The sequence below is a fragment of the Sus scrofa genome, chromosome 18, assembly GCF_000003025.6.
Source record: "Sus scrofa isolate TJ Tabasco breed Duroc chromosome 18, Sscrofa11.1, whole genome shotgun sequence".
Lineage (NCBI taxonomy): Eukaryota > Metazoa > Chordata > Mammalia > Artiodactyla > Suidae > Sus > Sus scrofa.
In genome coordinates this window covers 9,766,658-9,793,299 of record NC_010460.4, presented here as the reverse complement: position 1 = coordinate 9,793,299, position 26,642 = coordinate 9,766,658, and the positions used below count along the sequence as shown (strand labels likewise).

At 48.7% G+C, this 26,642-nt stretch overlaps 1 protein-coding gene and 1 long non-coding RNA gene across 6 annotated transcripts in view; one reads left to right on the top strand and one right to left on the bottom strand.

Annotated features, from left to right (window-relative positions):
- Positions 1 to 26,642, top strand: part of TBXAS1 (thromboxane A synthase 1) — a 169,409-nt gene that overhangs the window by 93,400 nt on the left and 49,367 nt on the right. For all 3 annotated transcript variants that reach the window (XM_021078509.1, XM_021078508.1, NM_214046.1), the window contains 4 exon segments: positions 12,787 to 12,875; positions 16,116 to 16,264; positions 18,198 to 18,328; positions 22,483 to 22,800. In XM_021078509.1, the coding sequence (XP_020934168.1) occupies positions 12,787 to 12,875; positions 16,116 to 16,264; positions 18,198 to 18,328; positions 22,483 to 22,800 (687 nt within the window).
- LOC106508202 overlaps positions 1 to 26,642 on the bottom strand; it is a 154,676-nt gene that overhangs the window by 86,321 nt on the left and 41,713 nt on the right. The gene's annotated exons all lie outside the window — the stretch shown is intronic.

Sequence of the window (26,642 nt, the reverse complement as noted above, 5' to 3'; positions counted from 1 at the left end):
GAGGCTCCACGTGAGAATTTGCTGGCAGGGCCTGCGTCTTGAGAAAGTCGTAAAGCGTCATCGTGGTCGCCTTTATTATATCTAGTCGCTAACATGCTGAGTTAAGCGCAAGAGAGGGAGGGGAAGAGAGGCAGGCCAACCATCAGCCGACATCACTGGCTCAAGCACGTTGCATCACACGTCCTCCCGTGGGAGGTAATGACGACGGCGCTATCGACGCAAAAACGATTTCATCATTTGTTTGAAAAGAAATGGATGAAGGGCATCTGAGGGTATCTGATTATTTTTTGAAGTAAGAGAGAGGTTTTTTGGACAATCTTGAGCCCTGTCTCTTTGAAGAAATAAAAACCTTATCAAGATTTTCTTATAGGGTATATCCAGAAATAGATACCATATCATTGCCCCAAAGGATGCAGGGCTCCCGGGGTTCCCTTCCTGGCTCAGCGGTTAACAAACCCGACTAGGATCCCTGAGGATGCGGGTTCGATCCCTGGCCTCTTTCAATGGGTTAAAGAGCTGCAAGCTGTGGTGTAGGTCGAAGATGTGGCTCCGATCCAGCATTGCTGGGGCTGTGGTGTAGGCCAGCAGCTATGGCTCTGATTCTACCCCTCGCCTGGGAACCTCCATATGCCGAGGGTGCAGCCCTAAAAAGCAAAAAAAAAAAAAAAAAAAAAAGATTCAGCACTCCTGGCATACAAACACAAAGCGTTTCCTCTTTCTGGTTCATATGGTTTAGATAACAAATTCTTTTTTTTTTTTTTTTTTTTTTTTTTGTCTTTTTAGGGCCGCACCCACAGCATATGGAGGTTCCCAGGCTAGGGAACAAATCGGAGCACCACAGTCACAGCAACGCCAGATCCTAGCCGCGTCTGCAACCTATACCACAGCTCATGTCAATGCTGGATCCTTAACCCACTGAGCCAGGCCAGGGATCGAACCTGCAACCTCATGGTTCCTAATCGGATTTGTTTTGACTTCAGCTTCCCAGGTTCCTAACAAGGGTCTGGGAAGCCAAGCTTTGCTGGGAGTGAAAAGCTTTCCTAATCCCAGAAGCAGCTCTCTTTGCCTGTGAAGAGTAGGGCTGGGGAGGGCGGGGCCTCTAAGCAAGGAGTGTTACTCTACAGCCAGGTAGAGATGCTGGAGCATCCGACAAAGGGGCAGTTTCTCTCCTACGGAAGCCAGTGGACGGGAGAAAGCAGAGGGCTGGCTGCCAGATATCAGTGTCCTGACGGCCTCCTTCCCCAACGTCAGTGACCTGCCAGGTTTCTGGATGCTTCCTTCAATGTCAGCCTCCCACTGGCCTTTGCTTTCTAGGTCATTGATTCTCAAACCCTGTGTGACCAAGGGCTGCACCCCAATCACCTAGGACTCTTGTTTGAAACATGTGATTCCACCGTATGATATCACTTATATCTGGAATCCAATATATGGCACAAATGAACCTCTGCACAGAAAAGAAACTCACGGACTTGGAGAACAGACTTGTGCTTCAAACCCACGCCCTCATGGGCACTATTTGGGTTTGTTATCCCTGAGCCACGACGGGAGCTCCTGGACTTTTATTATCAAACTTCAGAGTTTATGCTTGAAATGGAGATTTGTTTTCCCTTGGAATTCTGAGGCTTTCTCCTTCAGCCCCTGGCAGCCTAAGTCCTTTACTGTGTCTGAGACTGTCATTAATATTCAGAAAACCTCTGAATGGCACTGTCTTTATTTATTTATGTGGATATTAGGCTGCTTTGGCCAATAATGCTTGAAACTCACATTAAAATCAGCATTCTATCATGGATCCATAGTTTTATTTAAAATAAAATTGAGGAGTTCCCATCGTGGCGCAGCAGAAACAAATCCGACTAGGAACCATGAGGTTGTGGGTTCGATCCCTGGCCTTGCACAGTGGGTTAAGAATCCAGCATTGCTGTGAGCTGCGGTGTAAGTTGCAGACACAGCTCAGATCCTGCGTTGCTGTGGCTGTGGTATAGGCCGACGACTGTAGCTCCAGTTGGACCCCTAGCCTGGAAACCTCCATATTCCATGGGTATGGCCCTAAAAAGCAAAAATAACTAAAAAAATAGATAATAAATAAATAAATTTTAAAAATTGGGTTTTGGTTTCCATCTTAATGGGAATAATAGAGAGAGACAGAGAACCAGGGAAAATTTTGATTGACACATCCCTGATTCCAGAAGAGATCATTGAAATCATAGTTCAGTGACAGAGAAGTTATTGGGATTTATATTAAAGGATGGCTGAGCACTGCTGGGAAAACAACTGATTTTTTTTATTAGGGAAAATTTTGGCGGATTAACCTGCCAGAATTTTCACCTCATCTCCTAAAAGATTTCACCCCTAAAGTTTTTAAAGGAATGACCAGTAATTTGGAGACTCTTTTAATCGATTCTTTACCAAAGACTATTAATTACTAACTCTAGGATTATGGAAAGCTTTATTATGGGTCAGGAAGTAAACAGATTTAATTTCAAGAAACAAAATGAGCTAAACAAATCCTTCTCTGAGGGAAATATATAAATAACGGGATTCCCTCAGGGATGAGGTTAGCACTAATTTTATTTTTAAATTTTATCATTCATCTGAGAGAGGGAGAACACCATGAAATTTATGCATTTGTATATTTCTCTAAGTTCTTCTGATCTGAAAAATATTAAATCAATTGGAGTAAGTTTCTAAGACTCTTCTAGGATTGTCTAAGTCAGCATAAAAGTGGCAGATAACCTTCAGCATAAGCGAGAATAAAAGAATACATTTAGGAGAAAAGCATTTAAACTGTACTTATATGATGATGAACTTCAAGCTATGAATTACTACCCAGGAAAAGGTTTTAAAGTCACTGAGGACTGAAAAGCCCCCATGGTCATTAAATTCAGTAAAATATTGCAACCCCGGCTTCTTCTATGCATAGGGATTCACTATGCATATTAAAGACTTGCTGGGGGGGGGGACTGCAGTAAAGAAATCTGCTTGATTCTGTTTATTCTGGGTTCAAATAAGTTTTCAGTAAGTGAAAAACATGGGGAGTTAACCTCATAGTCGGCTCTTGAGAGATACGAGGCTTTGGGGTGCAGTGCCTTTGGAGGAAGCGTTCACAAGGAACTCCCTTATCCAATTCCAGCAGCAGAAACCAAGCTCCAAATTGGATGGACCATGGATCCAACCCAATATGGCAGCTCGAAACGTCTCAGTCCTCAAAGCCCAACAGTTATTCACCCAGATAACTAATCTGCGGGTGACCCACTGAGCAGAGACATACAGGCAGCTCCATACATGAGAGGTTGAAGAGGGGTGTGTGTGTCACTCTTACTCTGTATGTGGGGACCCGGCTGAGGAAAAGTCAGACCTGCGGGGAAGGCTGGCATCCCTCACAGTTGCTACGAATCCAGCCCTGTACCTAATGTTTCACTTTCATCCAGATGTTTCCTGTCAGGAAGGCACAGTCAATAATGTATGAATCTTAGAGGCGGAGACAGATGTGGTTATTGTTCCCTCTGGGCCTTTCCTGCCTTGGAGAAGACGTATGACTCAAGAATGGCTACAATTTAAAGAAATTTAAGTTGATATAGGCAGCTTATGAGTAAATGCATAGCTCCGACCATTTCAGAGCAAAAGTCGTCTTTGCAGAATTACAGTCATCGTCACAGTTGAGTTTGCCCTTTAAATCCTCTCTGTAAACACTTCAGATAATCACGCACAAGGGCTTCTAAAACAGAACCCAGGAATGCTGGCCCAAGCCGCTTTCTCTGGGCTACATCAGCTTCCAGAAGCCTTTTTCTTGTTTTTGTTTTGTTTTGTTTTATTTTGTTTGTTTGTTTTGGGGGCTTGTGAGGGCTGCACCTGTGGCATATGGAAGTTCCCAGGCTAGGGGTTGAATTGAAGCTAGAGCTCCTGGCCTATACCCAAGCCACAGCAACGCCAGATCTGAGCCGTGCCTGCGACCTACACCGATGCTCATGGCAATGCCAGATCCTTAACCCATTGAGCAACGCCAGGGATCGAACCCACATCCTCATGGATACCAGTCGGGTTCATTACTGCTGAGCCACGACAGGAACTCCCAGAAGCCTATTTTGAATATTTGCTTTTATTTCGTAACTCTTCTAGACAATAAAAATGAAAGTCATTATAACCAAGCATAGCTGTGATAATAAATACTTGAGAGTCCAAAAATACATTGTTCCTGCCTGACTGGTTGCCCATTTTCCAGAAGGTCTAGGTATTTATCTACCAGCAAGAGACCATTATCCTGCAACACAGTTGTAGTCCACTGACACCTAATCTCCTCATTAAAATCGGTATAATGATGGACCGCTTAAATTCTGGTGAAAATGTTCCTTTTCCATTTGCATTCAAAAGAAAACACACTCCTCATTGTGGCACCCCATCCTGGGTTATAATTTGGTTTTCCTTTGCCAGCATCATAATGTCACTCCCGACTCGCCGCTGGTGAAATCGAAAAGAGCATCTAAATGTGCCTCGCAGCTTGCCCGTTGCTTGGCAACACCAGCAGCCACCTCCTCATCAGAGTGAGTTCTAATGGGTCACAACTCTTGACAGGAGCCGCCGACTTACTAGAAATGACACTTGATTATTCACCTAGATGGCCAGAGCTGATACTTATCAGCGGGAAATTTTGCATAAAATTAAGTCATGGATGTTTTTAGTAGCTGAGTGACAAAAGCAGGTTATAACTTTCATTAACTGGTATTAAGTTTACATCATTAGGCGCAGTTCAGAGCACTTTAGCATATGACTTTTTCTATGTTTTGGTCCAGTCGTGTGTTTAAATACAATCTCTCAACCCCATTAGCTGACCCTTATTTATTCTGAAAATCCCCTTCCAAAATCAGTTCCCAAACAGCACTGCTCACAGGTCTAGGAGTACCAAAAAGAATGAAACGCTAAATTCCTAAAATTCAACCCGCGTGTGTTAGCTCCTCTCTGTAAGGGTTTATAAGGTAGAAGGATAACAAAAGGCTTAAGTCCTACGTTGTGACTAAAACAGGAACAGAGCTCACATCTCCTCTGGAGAATCAGAACCCACTTTAGGGGACGGGGGGGGGGGGGGCCGCATGGGAACTGAGCCCTGATGATTGGACTGAGTTTTGACAGAGGGAGAAGGTCCGTTGCAGGTGGAATGAGCTGCAGGAACAAAGGCATCTGGAAAGAAAGTACAGGGCGTGTGCAGGGGCAGGGGGGTCACGAATTGGCTGGAGCGCAGAGGACAGGGAAGGGATCGGTGAGAAGAACGTGGGTGGAGGCATAGAGTCCGCTGCTCGGGGCCCGGGGGAGGCTTGGTGTGAACTTGACCGGAGAGCGAGGAGCTCATAAATGTCGAAAGGCGGGGGTGGGGGGAGGTGGTGAGGAAAAGGGGTTCCATTCCAGCTGGTCAGCCTCCAAGATGCCAGAGGACCCCTGGGCCCGTGGGACAAACACCCCAAGGCAGGCAGCTCCCAGGGGCCATGTCTGATCTCAGAGTGGCAGCCTCTGCTCGGGCTCTTCTCTGAATCCCTGTCCTCATGGAGACAGATGTGTCACCCAGCCTACGTGCCATCCACGGTGGGGGGGCAAGAGGGGCATCTTGGTTTAGGAGTCTAAGCTGACACTATGCTCACCCTCCCTCTCCCTGCTCAGGAAATGCACCTTCCCCAGCGTTCAGACCCACACCATTCTCCAAACTTCCAGGCGCTCCAGAGGCTTAATGTGGTTTGCTGGTCTGTTTTTCAAGCTCATGGCATCAGAGCTGCATTGGGTGAAATTATAACCTTGAAGTTAATTAACTAAGGAGCAAAAGGAATATGGATGCTGATTTTGGAGGAAAAAACAAAAAACAAGAAGCCAGGAGGCAGTGGATCTGGTGTTCTCTCACTGTTATTAAATGCTGTCATCATAAAGATAACCAGAATCCGCCCTTTAGATCTTCCTGTGGAGCTCCCATTGTGGCTCAGTGGGTTACGAACCTAACCCGAGGATGTGGGTTTGATCCCTGGCCTCGCTCAGTGGGTTAACGATCCGGCATTGCCATGAGCTGTGGTATAGGTCACAGACGCAGCTCAGATCCCAAGTTGCTGTGGCTGTGGTGTAGGCAGGCAGTTGCAGCCTGATTCAACCCCTAGCCTGGGAACTTCCATGTGCCACAGGTGTGGTTCTAAAAAAAAAAACAAAAACAAAACAAAGATCTTTAGGTAATCTGAAGTTAAAGCATCAAAGAGATGCCCAAAGGCCTTCTTAGAGGTGGCAAGTTGGAGGTTTTACTGCCCGCAGCTAGGAAGTTGCCTGTCGTTTCATGGTCCCCAAGTAACTGTCTCAACAGGAATCCTAGAATGTCCATGCCAAGGGGCTTTGCAGCTCATTGCGGTCCGCCCCTCATTTGAGAGTGAGGACTCAAGTCCACAGAGATTCAAACGACTTGTCCAAAGTAGGAACCAGCATGGTCTTTCATTCAGGGCTAGCGCCCAGCAAGCTGCACTGCATTCATGCTCTGATAGAAAGAGCACCTCGACCTATTAATGTTTCTTGTGTACCTTCTACGTCAAGGCCCTCAAGGAACAGTCAACACAGATATTTCTAGAGAATCAACTAAATGTGGTGGCCTGTGCTCATCCCTAACAGAACAAATACTGAAAACTTCGATACCACAGTACATGACAACAAGAGTCGCCAGAGAGTGACATTGAACGTGTATTAGTTATCTATTGCTGTGTCACAAATTACCCCCAAACTTAGCAGCTTAAAACTGCTAAGGAATGCTCAGGAAACTTAGCACCCTTTTATTAATCCAGTGCTTCTGTGGGTCAGGAATCTGTATGTTGCTGGGTGCGTCGATCTCAAGGTCAAGGAGTCAAGCTGTTGGCCTGGGTTGTGATCTCATCTGAAGTTTTGGCTGGGGAGAGATCTAAACTTACAAGGTTTTAGCAGGATTCAGTTCTTAACAGGCTTTGGAAGATAGGATAAGAAGTTGTGCTATGTCCCCTAGTCAGTGGGCAATCTCCAAAGAATTTCAGCTAAACATTGCCCAGATGGCAAGTATTTTCAGCAGGCTCATATGGCAATGGAAAACAGGATGGACTGGAAAGTGCAAAGAAAGGACGTGCTTTTGAGATTTGGTTTTTTAGCGCATCTATGGGCCACGCACTATACAAGATACTGAGACTACAAAAATGCTTAAGAGATGGTCTTTGTTCTCAAGAAGCAGAAGGACAGCCATGATGCAGGTGACAATGTCTGGCTTAGAGTGGTCCCTGGGGAGATAAAGATGAAGGGAAAGATACAAGAAAGGAAGTGACGTTAACGCAGCGAGGCAAGAACAGGTGGATCCAGTGAGGTTCCTCCCCTGTCCGTGAGGAAGAAGAGAAGAGAGAATGATGCCAGGCATCCAAGCCACCCTGGGAGCAGGGGACTCCCCAGAGGACCAGAAACAGGCATCCAATACCCACTACCTTCTAAACCTTTCACGTGCTTTGTTTCTCATCTGGTCACGGCTCTTCAAGGGACGTATCATTATTCCCATTTTGTAGGTGAACAAATAGACTTGTTGAAGTTAGCACTTTGCCCAAGGTCACACAACTCCCAAGTGCCAAGGAGAGGAAACCTAATCATTGGTTTTGAGTGTGTGCTCTCCTGGGCCAAGTGCATTTAACAACTTCAGTCTCTTAGCCTCGAGGAGACCTTTCTACCTCCTGGAATTAACTCCATTGTCCTCTGCCTATGCCTTGACTCATAATTCCTCAGACTCAGTCAGTAAAGATCCCATCTTTTTTTTAACCTGGCAATTTAAATTCCAGGGGAGGAGTTCCTGTTGTGGCTCAGCAGAAACGAACCGACTAGGAACCAGAAGGTTGGGGGTTCGATCCCTGGCCTTGCTCAGTGGGTTAAGGATCTGGCATTGCCGTGAGCTGTGGTGTAGGTCGGTTGTAGACACAGCTCGGATCTGGTGTGGCTGTGGGTGTGGCGTAGGCCAGCAGCTACAGCTCTGATTCTACCCCTAGCCTGAGAACCTCCATATGTCGCAGGTGCAGCCCTAAAAAGAAAAAAAAAAATTCCAGGGGAGCAAGGACTTCCTTCCTTGGGGAATTTCCTTCCCAGGCTGAGGATGTTGCTTTACCCTGGATGGTTCCTGCTAATGGCCAAAAAGCTGGCCAGCCATACCCTCAGCATCTTCTATAATAAAGATAACCCACATGAGAGGTGAGAGAAGCAAAATGGGAAACTTTTTTGTCAAGCTTGGCTGCTCGACTATAAACTCCCTGCTCAAAATCATTCTTTAAAAACTTAATAGCATTAATATTTTACCTGATTATAAACATGTGTGCATTATGCAAAATGTGGAAAAAACCAAAACAGAATTCATTCATCATCCTACAAAGAAGATGAAACAGAACAACCAAATGAGAGTCTTTATTGAGATCTGCAGGATGATAGCTTTGTGTGTGCATCTGTACGTGTGTTTGCACAAGCCACCTATGCCTGCTTGTCTGCAAATCTAGGGGAATAGCTGTGGGGTTTGTGGATTGGAGGAAGATGATTGCAAGCCCATCAAAGAGAGCTTTTGCTTGTATGCAACTCATGTAAGAGCAAATATTCCATAACTGCTTGTGTATAATGCAAGGAAGAAAACCTGAAATGATGGCTATTGGCCAACATACAGGTCACGTGCCACGGTCTTATAATATTTTCTCTGCATTGCTTTTTAAAACATTTTTCGTATTACATGCCCCATCTCATATCACATTAACCTAAATAAAAATGTCATTATCCATTCAGTTCGACAGACAGCAGGCAGAGTATAGGAGAAATTACAATCACGCCAGCCAACAACAAAGCATTCTAATCATAGCACACAGAGAACCAATGTGGGCAGCTGCTCCAGCCCCCATTCTGCACCGTCCAGGCACACAGCTGAATTCAGTAGGGGGAGACCCCTTCTTGATACACAGGCCATGCTTCTCAAGAGTTGAGGATAAATTGAATTTTATGTTGCATCCCATTTTTGTTTCATTAAGGAAGCATCAAGCTGGATGTCTAAAGAGACTTCCTTTCAAATAGCATTTTTCTTTTTACCAGGTTCCCATTCCTCGGAAACAAATCTAAAAGATATGTTGCGGAGTTCCCTTTGCAGTTCAAGGGTTAACGAACCCAACTAGGATCCATGAGGATGTGGGTTCAGTCCCTGGCCTCACTCAGTGGGTTAAGGATCCGGTGTTGCCATGAGCTGTGGTGTAGGTTGCAGATGCGGCTTGGATCCAGCATTGCTATGGCTGTGGCAGAGGGCGGCAGCTATAGCTCCAATTTAACCCTAGCCTGGGAACTTCCATGTGCCACAAGTATGGCCCTAAAAAGCAAAAAAAAAAAAAAAGTATAGTTCCCTTGTATCACTAAGTTAATTAAAACAATGGAAGGAACGTAGCCAGCAAAGCTGGCCATAGAAAGGTGGCTCCGATAGGGCTGATTTCTCCAACATTTAGTCTGAGATTTATTGAGAGTAACAGCCTAGCAGCTATTAGAAGTGACCCATTTGTGCACACTTTTGTACTGACGGGTTATTAAATTGGTGATTTGTGAGAATTTAGAAAAGAATGCCATAGTCCTAAGAGTCCGCTCAGAATTACCAGGATAGTAACTGAGAACAGTCACCCCATTTCCTTTTCTTTTTTTTCCTCTTTTGAGTAGACTTCAGGAGAGGTAGATGAAATCATTTACATTTCTGCTTCGGCAAATCCCTTGACAAAGACACCCCCCGCTGACTTATTGCTAAGATGCTCCCTGGCAGGAAGGACACACACTTGGGTTCATGCGCAGTTGGCCAAAGAGCCAGAAACGGTGATACTGACCAGTTCCGCAGCTGCCTAATGTAGCTGACCAGGGGGAGCACCCCTGTGCCCTGCCCCATCCTTTTCCCATCGCAACACACCAAATGGAGCCTTAGAAGACACCCTGACCAAAGTTCAAATGGAAGAAAGAAAGAACAGCCAAGGCGACGGGAGATGGGATTTGGAGGCGAGCATGCACCCTTGGTCCACCCGCACCCATACAATCACCCAGCGCGCTAAGCCCTCGGGACTTGATGAGCAAGAAATCCTTCTCCCACTGGGTTTCCTCTCCAGACACTCTCTCCAGGAATCTTGGCAACACGGAACAAGGGGAAGGTCTCAGATGCTCAGCCCTCTCTCCACTGGGTGTGTAGGTGTGTTCCACTTTGAATGTCTGCTCTCTGACCTGCTGCTCCGCTGCCCACAGGTGCCGCTCAGGTCACTGTCCTCACACCTGGGAACCCTGCAGCCCTGAGCTCAGCCCACGCTCACTCGCTCTCACTCAACAGGGGCTCCCCTTCACCTTCTCAGGACCAATTCCCGCAGCCAGCAGTGGGGCCCTGGGGACACAGGACTTTCCTTATGCCCCAGAGCATAAGGAAGGAGCGCGGGAGCCGTGGGAGGGAGGGTCCATCCAGGTGCCCCTCCAACTGGGGCCGCAGCAGCCCAGAATGCCCCCCCACAACGGCCCCGCGCCGGGCCTTTCCAATCACCTGGAGCCTCCGGGCAGGTGAGAGACGGCTCTGCTCAGAACGAGGGCAGGATCATTTTCAAAAGTAATACATGTTAGGTAAACGGAAAGCCTTTCGGATGAATGGACCCTCAAAGGTCAAAAAAATCAACTGCCCACGACGATGATTCATGGGGGAAAAAAAAAAAAAAACCTTGTGGTTTTGTTGACCCGAACCTCAATATTTGCCTGTGCTGTGTGTCTTCTCAAAAAGTCAACATGGACCTGGCTTTGCCACTGACATGCTGGGAAGTGATCGGTTTACGATGGCGGGATTGCACCCGAAATGCTGTTCCGTTTATGGAGCTGCCTTTCAGGAGGGACGCTGATTAAAAGAGAGAGAAATAAAAAGGGAGCAAACCAGGCGGTGCCCAGAGTAGGTGAAGGGATGGGAAAACGATGGTCCAGGAGATGATGTGGGGATGAGGGGCGGCCCTCGCTGTCCCAGTGTTTGGAGCACTGTCACGTGGAGGAAGGAAGAACTGAAACCAGCCAGGGGTTGTTGGAGGGAGTCAGATTTTACCTCAATACAGCGAAATACCTTCTAACAAAGAGACTCACATGTTGTAACTTTTCCTGATGCCCCAAGACTTTACGAGCCAAGAGCGGGTCTTAACGTCATCAACATGCATTCATTCATTCATTCATTCATTCGGCAAATTACTGTGTACCAAGCACTGTTCTAAGTGCTAGGGATACAAACACGAACAAACAGACAAAAATCTCCCCTGATCACAGGAGCTTATAATTTAGGGTCAAAAATACAAACTCTAGAAGTTCTGGTTGTGGTGCCGTGGAAGCAAATCCAACTAGTATTCATGGGGTTGTGGGTTCGATCCTGGGCCTCGCTCAGTGGGCCAGAGATCCAGCATTGCCTCAAGCTGTGGTGCAGGCAGACGGCTGTGGCTCTGATTCCACCCCCTAGCCTGGGAACATCCATATGCCCCAGGTGCAGCCCTAAAAAGCAATCGATAAAAATAAAAGCTATTTGCACTGTCTTTAAAAAAAAAAAAAAAAAAGTAAACTCTAAACACAAGTAGCATTTCAAAGCATGTTTTTCCATAAGAAATGCTCAGAACAATGCATCACAGCATGTTGCTCTAGCTGTGAGTATACACTGGCTAAAAGGATTCCCCTCTGGAGTTCCCACTGTGGCTCAGTGGTAGTGAACCTGACTAATATCCATGAGGACTCAGGCTCAATCCCTGGCCTTGCTCAGTGGGTTAAGGATCTGGCGTTGCCATGAGCTCTGGTGTAGGTTGCAGATGCGGCTTGGATCTGGCGTTGCTACGGCTGTGGTGTAGGCTGGCAGCTACAGCTCCAATTCGACCCCTAGCCTGGTAACTTCCATATGCCATGGGTACAGCCCTAAAAAGCAAAAAAAAAAAAAAAATTTAAATAATTAAAAGGATTCTCCTTGACATTTCCAACTTGGCTTTGCAAACACACAGGAGAGAATAAAGGGTCCTGGCTGGGGGTGCCCATTGGGTTTCACAGAAGACTCAACCCATTCGAGATGGACTTTTGGGGTCAGCAGCCAGGACGGGACTTAAATCTGTTGAAGCTGGATCATAGTTACATGTGCATGTCAGAAATCTTCCATAATAAAGGAAAAATTTTGCAGTTGTCCTGCGTGGGCACTAAAAGTCTCTTGAAGTCAAGGATTCCCTATATTGGAAAGTCTAAGCAGTGTAAACAGAAATGAATAAGCACCCACCAAAAATGCTCTGGAGATGACTTTTGTATTGAATAAGAAGTTGAAATGGATGACCTCGGGTTTCTTTCAGTACTGAGAGTCTTACATTCTAGCAGAAGATCTAAAGTATAATTGGAACCAAGCAAACATGGATTTGGGCTAATTCCAGAGTTAGTACATATGGATTGTGGTCTATTTACTCTCTAATGCTAACCAAATGTCACGAAACTAAAGACGGATTCGCATTTCTAAGCCTTTAATGATCATTTTCATAATTATTTCACAGTATTTCCTCTAAACCTCCTCTTTTTCCTTTCTAAAAGACTGATCACTTGGGCTAAAGTAGACGTTTACAGCGACTGAATTTTGCAGTAGATGTGAATTTTCAGTCTTCCTCGTGCATCTTCGGTGTGTGAAAGTTGCATTCAAAACAGTGACCATTTTCCCAGGAAGCATGACACATAACCCTCTCTTCTGCAGCTAAGTTAGGTGTGCTCCCTGTGTGGTGTCCTAATTACACCTCTGTTTTCCACTCTCAGCTGACTCCTCTCATCAGCCAAGCCTGTGACCTGCTCCTGGCTCACCTAGAGCGCTATGCGGAATCCGGGGATGCCTTCGACATCCAGAGGTAAGGGCACCGCACGGCTACATGACGGTGGAGAAATCGCATTTCTGAACTGCTGCCTCTTGTAACTGTACATAATTTCTGGACAATTATCTCAGGACCGGCACACTGGGGAAAGGCTAGAAGCTCCTAAAAGCAGGGGTGGACTAGGAAGAAGTGATAGCCACGGAAAATGTGAAGCAAATGCCAACCAAGCCCAGGGGCCTGTGGCATGTGGAGGGAACCCGGAGTGAGCAGTGTTTTGTGGACTTGCCCTCTGACCTCTACAGACCCCGGAGTAGGCAACTTAACATCTGGGCAGAAAGAACAGTGTCGGGGGAAAAGTCTACGAATTTTTGCTAAATTTTTTTTGGCTGCAGTGTACAGCAGCCTGATGTGGGATCCTAGTTCCCAGACCAGGGACTGAACCTGGGCTGCAGTGGTGAAAGCTCTGAGTCCTAACCATTAGAACACCAGGGAACTCCCTATGTGTCCATGTATGTGTGTATGTACGTGTGTATGTATTTATTTTTATGGCTGCACCTGCAGCATATGAAAGTTCCCAGGCTAAGGGTTGAACCAGAGTTGCAGCTGCCGGCCTAGAGCACAGCCACAGCAACACCAGATCCAAGTCGCATTGCACCAAAGCTTGCGGCGACGCCAGACGCCCCATCCACTGAGCGAGGCCAGGGATAGAACCCGCGTGCTCTCAGGGACAATGTCAGGTCGTTAACCTGCTGAACCTCAACAGGATCTCCGCTCAATGCATTTTTTTTTTTTGTCTTTTGTCTATTTAGGGCCACACCCAAAGCATATGGAGGTTCCCAGTTTAGGGGTCCAATCGGAGCTACAGCTGCCAACCTACACCACAGCCACAGCAACACCAGATCCAAGCCGCGTCTTCAACCTACACCACAGCTCAAAGCAACACTGGATCCTTACCCTACTAAGCCCAGGGATTGAACCCGCAACCTCATGGTTCCTAGTCGGATTCGTTTCCACGGTGCCACAACGGGAACTCCTCTCGATGCATTTTAAGAAGAAAAACTGTTATACCCCTCAGCCTAGAAGCCATGACTTAGTGGCGGACCCGCAATTTAAATGACTGATTGGCTTGTTGCCAAGTTGTCCTGTGCTATTTTTTTACGGTTTACAGCAGATGAGGAGTAGAGGGGCAGATCAGCCAGAAGCGAACTCGCTCTTGCAATCATTGTTAGTAAAATAATAACATAGGCGTTCCCGCCATGGCTCAGTGGTGACAAACCCAACTAGTATCCATGAGGACACAGGTTTGATCCCCGGCTTTGCTCAGTGGGTTAAAGATCCAGCATTGCGGTGAGCCCTGGCTCAGATCCCGTGTCGCTGTGGCTGTGGCGTAGGCTGGCAGCTGCAGGTCCAATTTGACCCTTCGCCTGGGAACCTCGGTGTGCTGCAGGTGCAGCCCACCTCCCCCCCAAAAAATAAATAATAATAACAATCATTGCCAGCATTTACATGCTACCATATTGTTCACAAAAGTCTCTCAACATTCTCTCTGGTCACGAGGTGCTTGAGTTGGGTAAAGAAAAGATGGGTCCAGAAGCCATAAAAGCCAAGTGAATAACTCTTAAAACCTTTACATCTTCAGCCATTAGGATCGGATGAATTCACGTTCACTAGTCAAATTGCTGTTTTTGCTGTCACGGGGAAATGTGTCATCAGTTGTAGAAAGCAGTCAAAATAAAAGGCGTCATCTGGAGAGGCCTTGTATTCCTTAGTGATAAGTTATTGGTAATAGAACTTAAGAAGGAGAGGAACTAAGTATGTGCCTCCATCAAGCCACAGAAATTGATCTTCTAATGATAAAAGGATACAAACACTCAGTTGTTAGACTTTCCAGATGCAACCTGACTAACCCTATATGGGAACAGGAAAGGATTTTTCTAGTTTAAAATGGCCATTTGCTGGAGTTTCCGTCGTGGCAAAGAGAGAACGAATCAGACTAGGAACCATGAAGTTGCAAGTTCAATCCCTGGCCTCATTCAGTGGGTTAAGGATCTGGTGTTGCCATGAGCTGTGGTGCAGGTCGCAGACTCGGCTCAGATCTGGCGTTACTGTGGCTGTGGCTTAGGCGGGTGACTGCAGCTTTGATTCGACCCCTAGCCTGGGAACCTCCATATGCTGCGGGTGTGGCCCTAAAAAGGAAAGAAAGAAAGAAAGAAAGAAAGAAAGAAAGAAAGAAAGAAAGAAAGAAAGAAAGAGAGAAAGGGAGAAAGGGAGAAAGGGAGAAAGGGAGAAAGGGAGAAAGGGAGAAAGGGAGAAAGGGAGAAAGGGAGAAAGGGAGAAAGGGAGAGAGAAAGGGAGAGAGAAAGAGAGAGAGAAAGGGAGAGAGAAAGGGAGAGAGAAAGGGAGAGAGAGAGAGAAAGAGAGAGAGAAAGAGAGAGAAAGAGAGAGAAAGAAAGAGAGAAAGAGAGAAAGAGAGAAAGAAGAAAGAAAGAAAGAAAGAAAGAAAGAAAGAAAGAAAGAAAGAAAGAAAGAAAGAAAGAAAGAAAGAAAGAAAGAAAATGGCCATTTGCCAGGGCAGGTTTCCTAGAGCCTAAGAGGTTAATTTTTCCAGCACTGCTGCCAGACAGTCTTCTTCTGTTTGTTTCTAAACCGCAATGTGTGTTTTCTGTGATAATATACATATGTTCGTGAAGCTGGTCCCAGAGTTTGCCTTGCATTTATTTGAGTGTGAAGGGCCCTGGGTTTTTGTTTGTTGCTCTTAAGAAAACTGGAACATCTTTAGGAGAAAGAGGGGGACAGAACTCAGACCACTAGACACGCAGGTTGTTAACTTCTCAATTGCAACTTGTGAGCCGTCAGTCAGTCATTAGACCCTGGCCTTGGATGAGTTCTGCACAGCTTTGGGGTAAAACACATAGGTTTTGGTTCAAGTGTTTTCCCCCTTTCATGGGGAGAAAAATGGACCCGGCACTTCTTGCTATTTGACCGAGCCTGATTTGACACTGCCCCTCGCCTCCAAGTGCAGAACGGGAGGCTCTTCCCCCCCACCCCAGCTTTTTCTAGACCCGTTCTCTGTTCCTTGTATATGTCTCCCCTTGAACTCTGCCATCAGGCTCCCAGGATCTAGTCCCGGGGGCTCCTCTGCCGCTGCCTCCCTTCCGAGCTGCCAGGGGCGCCCTGGAACAGGGAGCTGATGGGGGCGAGCCTGTGCCAGAGCGCCTGCGATGGAGAGGCCGGTGGCCGAGCCCCTCCCAGCCCACGCCGTTCCCTGTCCTGCAGGTGCTACTGCTGCTACACCACTGATGTGGTTGCCAGCGTTGCCTTCGGCACCCAGGTGAACTCCAGCGAGGAGCCTGAGCACCCCTTTGTGAAGCACTGCCGGCGCTTCTTTGCATTCTCCGTCCCCAGACTTATTCTCGTTTTAATCCGTAAGTACTTCCGCGGGCAGTACATTTGGGCCATAGCGGGTTAGGCAGACCCTGCGCTGCGCCCCTCAGGGCAGGGCGGGAGGCAGAGGGGTGCTCTGGGCAGCTCCAGGAAAGGGCACTCGGAGTGTCTCTTGACAGTCACCCGGAGCCTCCCAGGCGCTTCATACCACCAGCCTGGGGCAACATCACCAACGCTGGTAGCCCGGGCCTGGCTCCCGCCCTGCACGGAGCTGAGTGCCTCACAGGCATCGCCTCAGTTAGTGCTGGCACTCAGCGCAGGAGCGAGGCGCTGCCTCCCCATTTTACAGATGAGAACAACTAGGGCTTAGGAAGGTGGAGCCAAGACTGGAGCCCCAAGCCTTACGTTTTTCCAGGGCCTATTTCTCCTCTCCAGCAAAGTCCTCTTCGGGAGACTTGTCTGCTGGAAGCCCGATGCAGAGTGAGCTAGAAGTCACCTGTGATGGGTGGGTGACTGGCAGGTTACCAGATGCTGTGGAGACCAGTCCATTTATCTTATTTCTATCTTAGAAGTGGGTTTGGACCCTCTGGCCAATCCGGGATCTTCTTGCTTTTATGGAAGCATGGAATTGCTCTCATTGCCATAATTCTTAATCATTCTTCTGGCCTGGTAAAGTCTATTCATTCCTTGGTCAGTTTCATTCCCCCTTTCTCAGTCCATTTCTTTTTTTTTCTTTTTTCGCCTTTTCTTGAGCCGCTCCCACGGCATATGGAGGTTCCCAGGCTAGAGGTCTAATCGCAGCTGTAGCCACCGGCCGACATCAGAGCCACAGCAAAGTGGGATCCGAGCCATGTCTGCGACCCACACCACAGCTCACAGCAATGCCGGATCCTTAACCCACTGAGCAAGGCCAGGGATCGAACCCGCAACCTCATGGTTCCTAGTCGGATTCGTTAACCACTGCGCCACAACGGGAGCCCCCTCTCAGTCCGTTTCTGTGGAAGCCCCTGTCACCTCCACCTGCTCTGCCCTGAGATTGGAGGGGAATCGGCACAGGGCTCAAAGCAGCTGCCACCTTCACCCCTTACCCGCTGCATCCCAGGGGGATGGGCTCCCCTTGCCATCAACCATGGACCATCCTGCGTCCTACGGGGCGGGTGGGTCCCCTGGCCCAAGGCTCTTGCCACTCCTCTCTCTGCCGCGCTGAGCCTGCCCCCCTGCTGCATCCTGCTGGTTCAGGCTCTTATTCTTGAAAACGGGCAGACCATCCTGAGACCTCCGCGGATCTAGACCGTCTTCTCCCCTGGCTCCCGCACTGAGCCTGTGCACAGCAGGCTCACCATGAATGCAGAGGAGATGAGCGGAGCCCCTCGGCCCAGGCCACCGCCCGTGGTTGGGGAGAAGTGTCCCCAACCCTGGGACCCTTGGCTCAAGGGCCTGGCGGCAAGGGTGCGGGCTATACAGGCCCAGCAGGGAGGTGCCCACAGAGGACAGAGGCCAGCAGCCTCGTCAGCAGCTGCAGGGTGGCTCTTAGGAAGCATTCAGGTGGTAGCTCTGGGGGAAATTGTCCAATGGAAAAAAAAAAAAATAAAAGTGCAAATGACCAGAAAGTTAGAGACCAGCTTCCACCACTTGCTAAGACTCAAAACACGGTCTGAGCTTTCTTCTTTCCTGACGAAATACAGAGACCTTGGGCCCTCATATCTAGGTCCTGGAAAATTAATTTAGAAGCACAAGATTGACTCAGGGAGGGCCAGGTGGAAATGGGGCTGCAACTGGAGGGACATTTATCAAGTGCGTCCTGGAAGGGTGAGGAGTCCAGAGGTAAAGATACCACAGCGGCGATTCGGAAGGGGAGACAGGCCTTCAATGGACTAATTCAAGGCCAGGGTTTGCTTCCTGGCAACAGGCATCTAACAGCCCTGGCTTGTTCTCACCCCCTTTTCAATGCCACTTTTGTTTTTCTCTTTCAAGTATCATTTCCATCCATAATGGTCCCACTGGCCCGGATTTTGCCCAATAAGAAGCGAGATGAAGTGAATGGCTTTTTTAACAAACTCATTAGGAATGTGATTGCCTTGCGGGACCAGCAAGCAGCAGAAGAGGTAACGTATTTTAATAGGACACAGCTTCGAAATGGAATGGCAGCTAATTTGGCATCAATGTCTGTGTTCTCTCGCTCCCCTCTGCAGCCCGCATGCCCATGCCATGCTGTCCTGTCGGGGCCTACCACTTAGGGCTTGCAAGGGGAGCAGAGAGAGAGGGAAAAGAAAGATTAAGCAGAGGCAAGCAAGGAGAGAGGGGTAAAGGCAGGACGGTGGGGAGACGCCCGGAGCAATCTGTCCATGCTCTGACCTGGGGGAGCAGAACGAATGCTCCCCACCCCCAAGCTCACAGGCCTCCTCCTTTCAAGCATCACCCCCAGCAGAGGTTACAGCAGCCCCAGAGCATTTGTTAGGTAAATGTGCCCACATGTGCTTTTCATCAGTCTACTCTTTATATTGAAAAATGGCAAGATGGAGCTTTGCGGCCTGAACAGAGCCATCGTCGGAGGGGACCCGGGCAGCTGTCACCAGCCTCGCCCTCCCTTTCTGCACGCAGGGCACTGCTACAAAGTGCATGGTCTAGGGCCCTCCTGTGCGGCACTGAGACCTGGAAAGTTCGGTCCTCCTTGCAGCTTTGCCCCGTGCCTGGCACACAGCAGGACTCAAGTAACCATTTGCTGACGGAAGTCAGCTGAGCGTGGAAATGGGACTTTTCCCTGTGAAGGAAAAGAATCTCAATATTGGATATGCCCTTGCATGTATAGCGCTTTAAGGGCCCCACTGCAGTCAAGAAAACTGCCTTGAAGGAAAAAGCAGGGCTGAAATGTCTCTTCCTGAAAAAAAAATTTTTTTTTTTTTTTTTTTGCTTTTTAGGGCTGCACTTGTGCCACATGGAAGTTCCCAGGCTAGGAGTCAAATCGGAGCTATAGCTGCTGCCACAGCCACGTGGGATCTGCGCCACATCTGCGACCTACACCACAGCTCACGGCCATGCCAGATCCCCGACCCACTGAGCGAGGGCAGGGATCGAACTTGCGTCCTCATGGATATGGATACTAGTCAGATTCATTTCTGCTGCGCCACATTGGGAACTCCCCTTCCTGAACCGACTTGTGGTGGCTCATGACGGGTGGGAGGTGAGCAGGGAAAGGGGGCGAGGTCGAGCATTGCAGTGCTGGCCAAGGATGAGATCGGGGGTCCTCAGGCCTGGCCTCATCCTGCTCTGCTCCCCCCTCTGGAGGCTGTGACAAAGGCGTTTTGGTCCAGAAGGTGGGGGATGGCACATACAAGCACGCGGCCCTTTGGGCCCCACCCACCAAGAACCTAACCTGACGCCCTTAGGTGAGAAGAGTCCGCTTCCTAGTGTCTCAAAGTGCCCAACCCTGGCGTCTAAAAGCACAGAACATTTTCATCCAGTTCCTGCTTCTCTAGAGTGAGGAGGGAGCCTGGGGGCGGGGGGCAGCACAAGGAAGGTCCCATTTTCAAACCTTAGTAACGCCGTGAAGGTCTTTGCTCCCCATGCGTGGGGTCTGTCACCCCACCCCCGGTTGTGGAATCAGGCTGAGACCCTCAAAGTGTTGCACCAAACAGCTTATGGAGAGGTGAGGGGTTATGAAAGATCCAATCACTGGGATTGCCTCGAGCTTTTCCTTTTATAAACTCGAGAGCTATTTGTTTCAAACAATGCGTTGATCGTTGATCGGAGAAAAACCTCCCGACCACAAATCCAGGACTGGCCGTGTCAAGACAGAGCTATACGGTTACTAAGAAAACTTGCTTTAAACCCATCTCAACTCCGTAGACATTCCATCAAGCAGATGTGTGTTTGCGCAGTGGAAAATGCAGCACAGATGTTAAAAGGTAAATATTTTTCTAAGCTCTAGCCGATGGGTGGATTAGACACCTACATCTATCAGGGTTCGTATTTTTCTTGGATGGAACCATAAAACCAGCACTGTTGCGGTCCTAAATGGGCAGCGTTCAAATAGCCTCTGTGATGCAGTGCAAATAAGAGAAACCCATCTCTGCTAAAGCTCCTGGCCCGGGCACGGTCCCTAGAGAGCAGCCCTTTCCTCTGGCCTCTGCAGCTGGAGGTGAAGACACATTTCTGGAAGGCTCCGTGGCCCCGAAGCAGCCTGTCTGAGCCAGGGTGAGAGAGAAGGTACAGCTATGCCATGGGAAAAATCCAGTGGTGTGGGTGTGGCCATGCCCTGCTTCCCATCACTGCCCTCACCCTACTCCAGAAAGCCACAAGCAAGCCAGCCAGCTGCAAGCAAGCCTCAAGGACCACAACCGTATCGAGCCTGAGGAGTTTCCAGTGTGCCTGCCAGAGAGAGAGCCCAGGGATGCTCTGGGGTCCCCAGCTGGCATCTAGGAGCCAAGGGAGCAGAGGAGGCTCACTCCAACACTGGCCATCGGGCCCTGCCCCCGCCCAGGCCACAGGAAGGAAGCTGGGGGACAGCCAGCCCACTCCAATGCCATTTGGGAAGAAAGAGGCACCAACGACGGTTGACCCTGTGCCATCCTCTCGGCTCTCCCATGCAGGCTGGCAGGACACTGAGGTCTTGCCTCCTTTCTCTCAAGGTTCTTGCCGCCATCAGGCTTAGCTGGGAGCCCTGTTGGCATCTCAGCAGGCACCTTCCAAGGCCACAAAGCTGGGAAGCAATAATAGAGCTACAGAGGTCTCCCAATCCAAAATTCCTGTTCAAAGAGCATGCAGTGGCCAGCATATCCAACACTGCCTTCCTCGAAATGCACTTAGGGCCTTGCCTTTGTATCCATGGGGTTATTCATTGCACAACTCACGTGTGCTGGGCACAACGCAGGCATGGGGCGGGGCGTGGGGCTCTGGGTCCCGCCCTGGAGACACAAGCCGCCCTGTATGACACAACAACCACCTTAACAGACGGAATTAGGTGTGCGACACAGACTATTGAGGCAATAGAAATTCAGAAGCCCGTGGATGGAGAAAATGATGCAATAAGCCCTCTGAAACTATCTTTTTTTTTTTTTTTCCTTTTTCCTTCTGTTGGTGGCTCTCCCTTTTGCTGTTGAGCCCCATAAACTTCAGGAAAGAGGACCCCGTCGGCTGTCACTCATGACCTTAATGAGCTTTGCAAAGACAGGACGTGCCAGGGAGATGCTTTGTCAATGCTAGAGCAACATGCAAACGCTTCCACTGTCACCCTTAGGGGTAGGAAAGAGACCAGCGCTATGCAAGGTGCTGATAAGGAAAGTGGGGGAAAAGGTAAGAAAACTAACCCTGTAAATGCGGCCAGGCTGAGGGACACCCAACGCAGATCAGAGACTCTGAAGACAAGCTTCACCCAAACTACGTCCCTCCTCTGCCCCCAGGTCCTGTTAAGTTCCTGCTGTGAGGAAAAAAAAAAAAAAAAAAAACGAGGCACAAACATCAGCCAGGGCTGGTGGTGAAGATGGAACATGCACGCTTTGATTTAAATCTATCTGGTGCTTTGCTGTCGGAAAACCCAACCAACAATACCAACAGGGACAGAGTAAAAATATTAAAGCCCCCCTGGTTCTCCCACCTCCTCCAGCTCCCCGTGGCTAAATATTTCCTAAGCGTGGACGTCCATGACAATAGACATTGTCCGTGTGCTGTTTTTACAGAACTGAGATGCTGCTGGGCCTGCTGCCGGAGAGCTTGCTCTTTCTGCTCACCAGCGTGGCTTTCTGGATCAGCCCAGATGGAACAGCCACATTCTGGGTCATGGCAGCATCGGGCTGCTGTTGGTCTCCCTAGTCTCTAAGCCAGTGCCCGAGTGAGGGCCGGTCAGGGGGTTCCAGGCTCTCGACATCTCACACAACCCTGCCCCCAAAATCCTCCTTCCTATCGAGCTCTTTAAAAGTAGCATGTCGGAATTCCTGTCGTGGCTCAGTGGAAACAAATCTGACTAGTATCCATGAGGATGCGGGTTCGATCCCCGGCCTCGCTCAGTGGGTTAAGGATCCGGCATTGCCGTGAGCTGTAGTGTAGGTCGTAAATGTGGCTCGGATCTGGCATTGCTGTGGCTGTGGTGTAGGCCAGCAGCTACCCCTCTGATTCGACCCTACCCTGGAAAACTCCATATGCCGTGGGTGCGGGCCTAAAAAGACAAAAAAATAAAAGTAGCACATGCATGTCTTTGTGCTCCAAGAAGGCTCTCACTGCGGCTCTAAGGCCAAAATGCGTACTCTCTTCTTATGTCCCTTAGAGGCGGCAAGATTTCCTCCAAATGGTTCTGGATTTGCGACATTCCGCCCCCTCCGTGGGCGTGGAGAACTTTGACATTGTCCGTCAAGCCTTCTCCTCTGCCAAAGGGTGCCCAGCCGACCCTTCCCAGCCACACCTGCCCAGACCTCTGTCCAAGCCTCTGACGGTGGACGAGGTGGTGGGCCAGGCCTTCCTCTTCCTCATCGCTGGCTACGAGATTATCACCAACACCCTGTCCTTCGTCACCTACCTCCTGGCCACCAACCCTGACTGTCAAGAGAAACTTCTGAGAGAGGTGGACGATTTCAGCAAGAAACACGTAAGTACAGTCTGTCCGGGTGAGCGCGCGTTCATGGCGATGAAACTTATTTCTGATGGCCATCTTGCTAAAATTCACATTCTAGGTGCATAAGGGTGTCAGAGCCACCTGCTCCATCTCTTTGGCTTAGCAAGTAAAATGGGGTGCTCAGAACAACGGAAAAAGAAAAACGAAAAAAATGCCACAGGGTTTCACTGCCTGGGGTGGTCCATGAAACCCAGCCTGGCTTAGCAAAGCGGCAGAGTCCCAGGCAGTCAGGGTCAAAGGTCAGAGATAGAGCAGGAGGCCTGGCTTCCCAAGGCTCTGACAGTGGAATCTCCATGCTCAGGCTGTGAGCCAGAAAAATGGAGCCAGGAGTTCCCGTTGGGACGAAGCAGACGCAAATCTGACTAGGAACCATGCGGTTGTGGATTCGATCCCTGGCCTCGCTCAGTGGTGTCAGTCACAGGCACAGCTTGGATCCTGCGTTGCTGTGGCTGTAGTGTAGGCCAGCAGCTACAGATCTGATTGGACCCTAGCCTGGGAACCTCCATATGCCACGGGTGTGGCCCTAAAAAACTGAAAAAAAAAAAAAAAAAAAAATGGAGCCAAAGGGGAAGGAGGCAGAAGCAGGCCTAAGGCTGGGCCATGCCAAAGCAGGAATGGAGATGGCGTGAGCGCTGCGGAAGAGGTCTGTGAATGGGGCCACATGACATGGGGCAGTCGGTGTCGCGTCCAGATTTCTGGATATTCCTTCTACTCAGGGCCCCTCTTTGCTGGTCTGGAAGCCAGCTTTCGAGGGTGCTGAGCTGGGCTACTCTTTCACGTTATTTATTTATTTTGGACACTTATGGGTGTGCTGCTTTGACTCATGAGGTTGTTTTTTAAAAAGCTATTTTTAAAAAAATCCATTGGAGTTCCTGTCATGGAGCATTGGTTAACGAATCTGACTAGGAACCATGAGGTTGCAGGTTCGATTCCTGGCCTTGCTCAGTGGGTTAAGGATCTGTCGTTGCCATGAGCTATGGTGTAGGTCGAAGATGTGGCTCGGATCCCGAGTGGCTGTGGTGTAGGACAGCGGCTACAGCTCCGATTAGACCCCTAGCCTGGGAACCTCCATATGCCGTGGGATGGGCCCTAATAAAGGCAAAAAGACCAAAAAATATATATATATATACTTTAAAAGGAAGACTGCCATAATAGAATCTTTTCCATTACATTCTGATGTAATGACTCTCATATTCACAGTTTGGGGAGGAGCCTTGCTCTGTTATTGAAACCATCAGATATTTTTTTCATATGTTGAGCTGAAAACTGCTTCTCAGAAAATTCCGCTCCTTTGTCCCACTGGGGAAAGTTGATCCAAGGTTAGCCTTTCTCTTGAAAACTGCATTAACTGCATTACTAATTGCCTCAACTTGTGGCTCATCACGAGCTTACGGCCAACACGAAGCTCTGAGACATGATGGCATCCGCCAAGCCACCTCTGGTCCACTGCTTGTACCACTGATTTTTTGAGCCAAGATGCGAGAGCTTGTATTTATCCTTATTACTGCTCAAGTCAGTCAAAATAATTTTGAATCTTGATTCTGCCATCTGTCATATTAGCAATTCCTCCAGCTTTGTGTCATCTGAGACTTGCTAAGCATGTCTCCCATTTCATCCAAGTCATTGATTAAAATGTTGAACAGGACAGGGCTTCCCTCCAGGTTGACATTGATCTATTAATCACTCTTCTTGGACATGTAGTCTCAACGAGCCATGAATCCAAATAACCCTTCCACCCACTCCCACCACCCATCTCATCCTGTTTCATAGTAACTGTGGGTTTTTGTTTTTTCAGTTGAGAGGAAGGACCAAAGATGACTGGGGTACATTATGGCAAGAGAAATAAGGGGAGCTGAAAGGTACATTAGGATGTACTTAGGGGCAAGTACCAAAACCCCAACCCTAACTGACTTTGGCACAAAAAAAGGAGGGAGGTCCTTATGCACAGATCATTGAGCATCTTAGGAGGGGACAGGGCTTCAAGCCAATCTTTATGGAGCCTCAAAGATGGGTTCCGGTCCTACTTGCTCCCCTCTTCTTGGCTGTGCTTCCTTCGTGTTGGTCTCATTCTCAGCTCTGCCCTCCTCTCAAAGCCCCAAGCTAAGAATATCTGGGACTACAAGCTTCCTTGCTCATAACCAACCCAGAGAAGAGAGTCTGGGACCCCAAATTTTCAGCAAGAGTCATCAGCTTCACTCAAGTCACCATGTTTAGGTTGCTGCCCATTCTTGAACGCATTATTGTGGCCAGGGGAACAGGGGCACGGATGGGCATAAGTCAATCAATCCCACCCCCAGAGTCAATCACACCCAAGTCATGTGACTGAGATCTTGGGAGAGTACCCTCCCAGAGGGAGCACCTGCAGGAATCTCTGGAAGGCCACCAGGCAGGAGAGAGAATTCAGGCCCCTGGGCTCAAATAAACCAGAAGGCAGGTCAAACTAAAGTTTGTTGTTGCCTTTTTTTTTTTTTTTTTTTTTTTTTTTGGCTTCCTTGACATGTGGAAGTTCCCGAGCCAGGCACTGAACCTACACTACGGTAGTGACCTGGGCCACTGCAGTGACAATGCTGGCCCCTTAACCCACAGCACCACAAGGGAACTCCCAGGTCAGCTGTGCAGTGGACAGGGCAGGGGTTGGAGAGGGGGCAGCAGCTCTAGGAGGTGGAAGTCCTGGTCCTCACCTTCAGGGAATTTCACTGCCAGTTGAAAACCACAGCTCCTTCCTTGAACTTCTCCAGGGCAACAGAAGGCAGCACTTAACCAAGTCTGGAATGTGTGGTGTCACTGAGAGACACATGGAGCTCTAGGGGGGTCAGTCCTACCAGTTACGCTGTAATTAAATCAGGGGGCCACGGGGAGGGTTTCCATAGACCTCCATTCAGAGGCCCTCGTGCACACAGCCCCTTACCTCTGACGTGGCCTGAACTGACTGTGACCTCAGCGAAGGCGTTAGCATCTTACTAAACCCTGGCCTCCTTCAAATCCCCCCCCAGCCTAGGACAGGGGGCTTCTTTCCCACGAGAACCACCTCCCACGGGGCTGTGCAGAATGTTGCTAGGCACTCAGACCCCACAGGCAAATGAAGAGATTTCAGGAGGTGAAGTGTTTCAAACTTCAGTGTCCATAAAATCATCTGGAGGGTTTCCATTGTGGCTTGGCAGTAACAAACCTGACGAGTATCCATGAGGACTCGGGTTCGATCCCTGGCCTGGCTCAGTAGGTTAAGGATCTGGCGTTGCTATGAGCCATGGTGTAGGTCGTGGATGTGGCTTGGATCTGGTGTTGCTGTGGCTCCAATTCAACTCCTAGTCTGGGAACTTCCATATGCTGCAGGTTTGGCGCCTGCTCCCCTACCCAAAAAGGACCAAATAAATAAATAAATAAAATCATCTGGGAAGATCGTTAAGATTCCGATTCCAGGGCACTTCCCTCAGAGATTCTCATTCCACAGGTTGGGCCCAGGACCTAGAGACCTGCATTTGAAATACACATCCCAGGTGATTTTGATGCAGGTGGTCCCTGGTTCCGCTTTGAGAACACAGCCTCAGAGTCTCAGGGCCTGAAGCCCTGCCTGGGCCACGTAAGCCCCCAGGTCATTGTCTTCCTCTAGGTAATAGCTGGGACTATCTTTAACCAATGGGAATACATAAGAGCTGGTCTTAAAAAAAAAAAAAATTTGGTTGTCACCATAGTCTTAATAATTACAATAGCCTTGCACATGGTATGCATGCAATAAATATTTTCAGGTCCTTTTTTTTTTTTTTTTTTTTTTTACTATAACCAGAGTTCTGTTAATATGGGCCATCTGTCAGAAG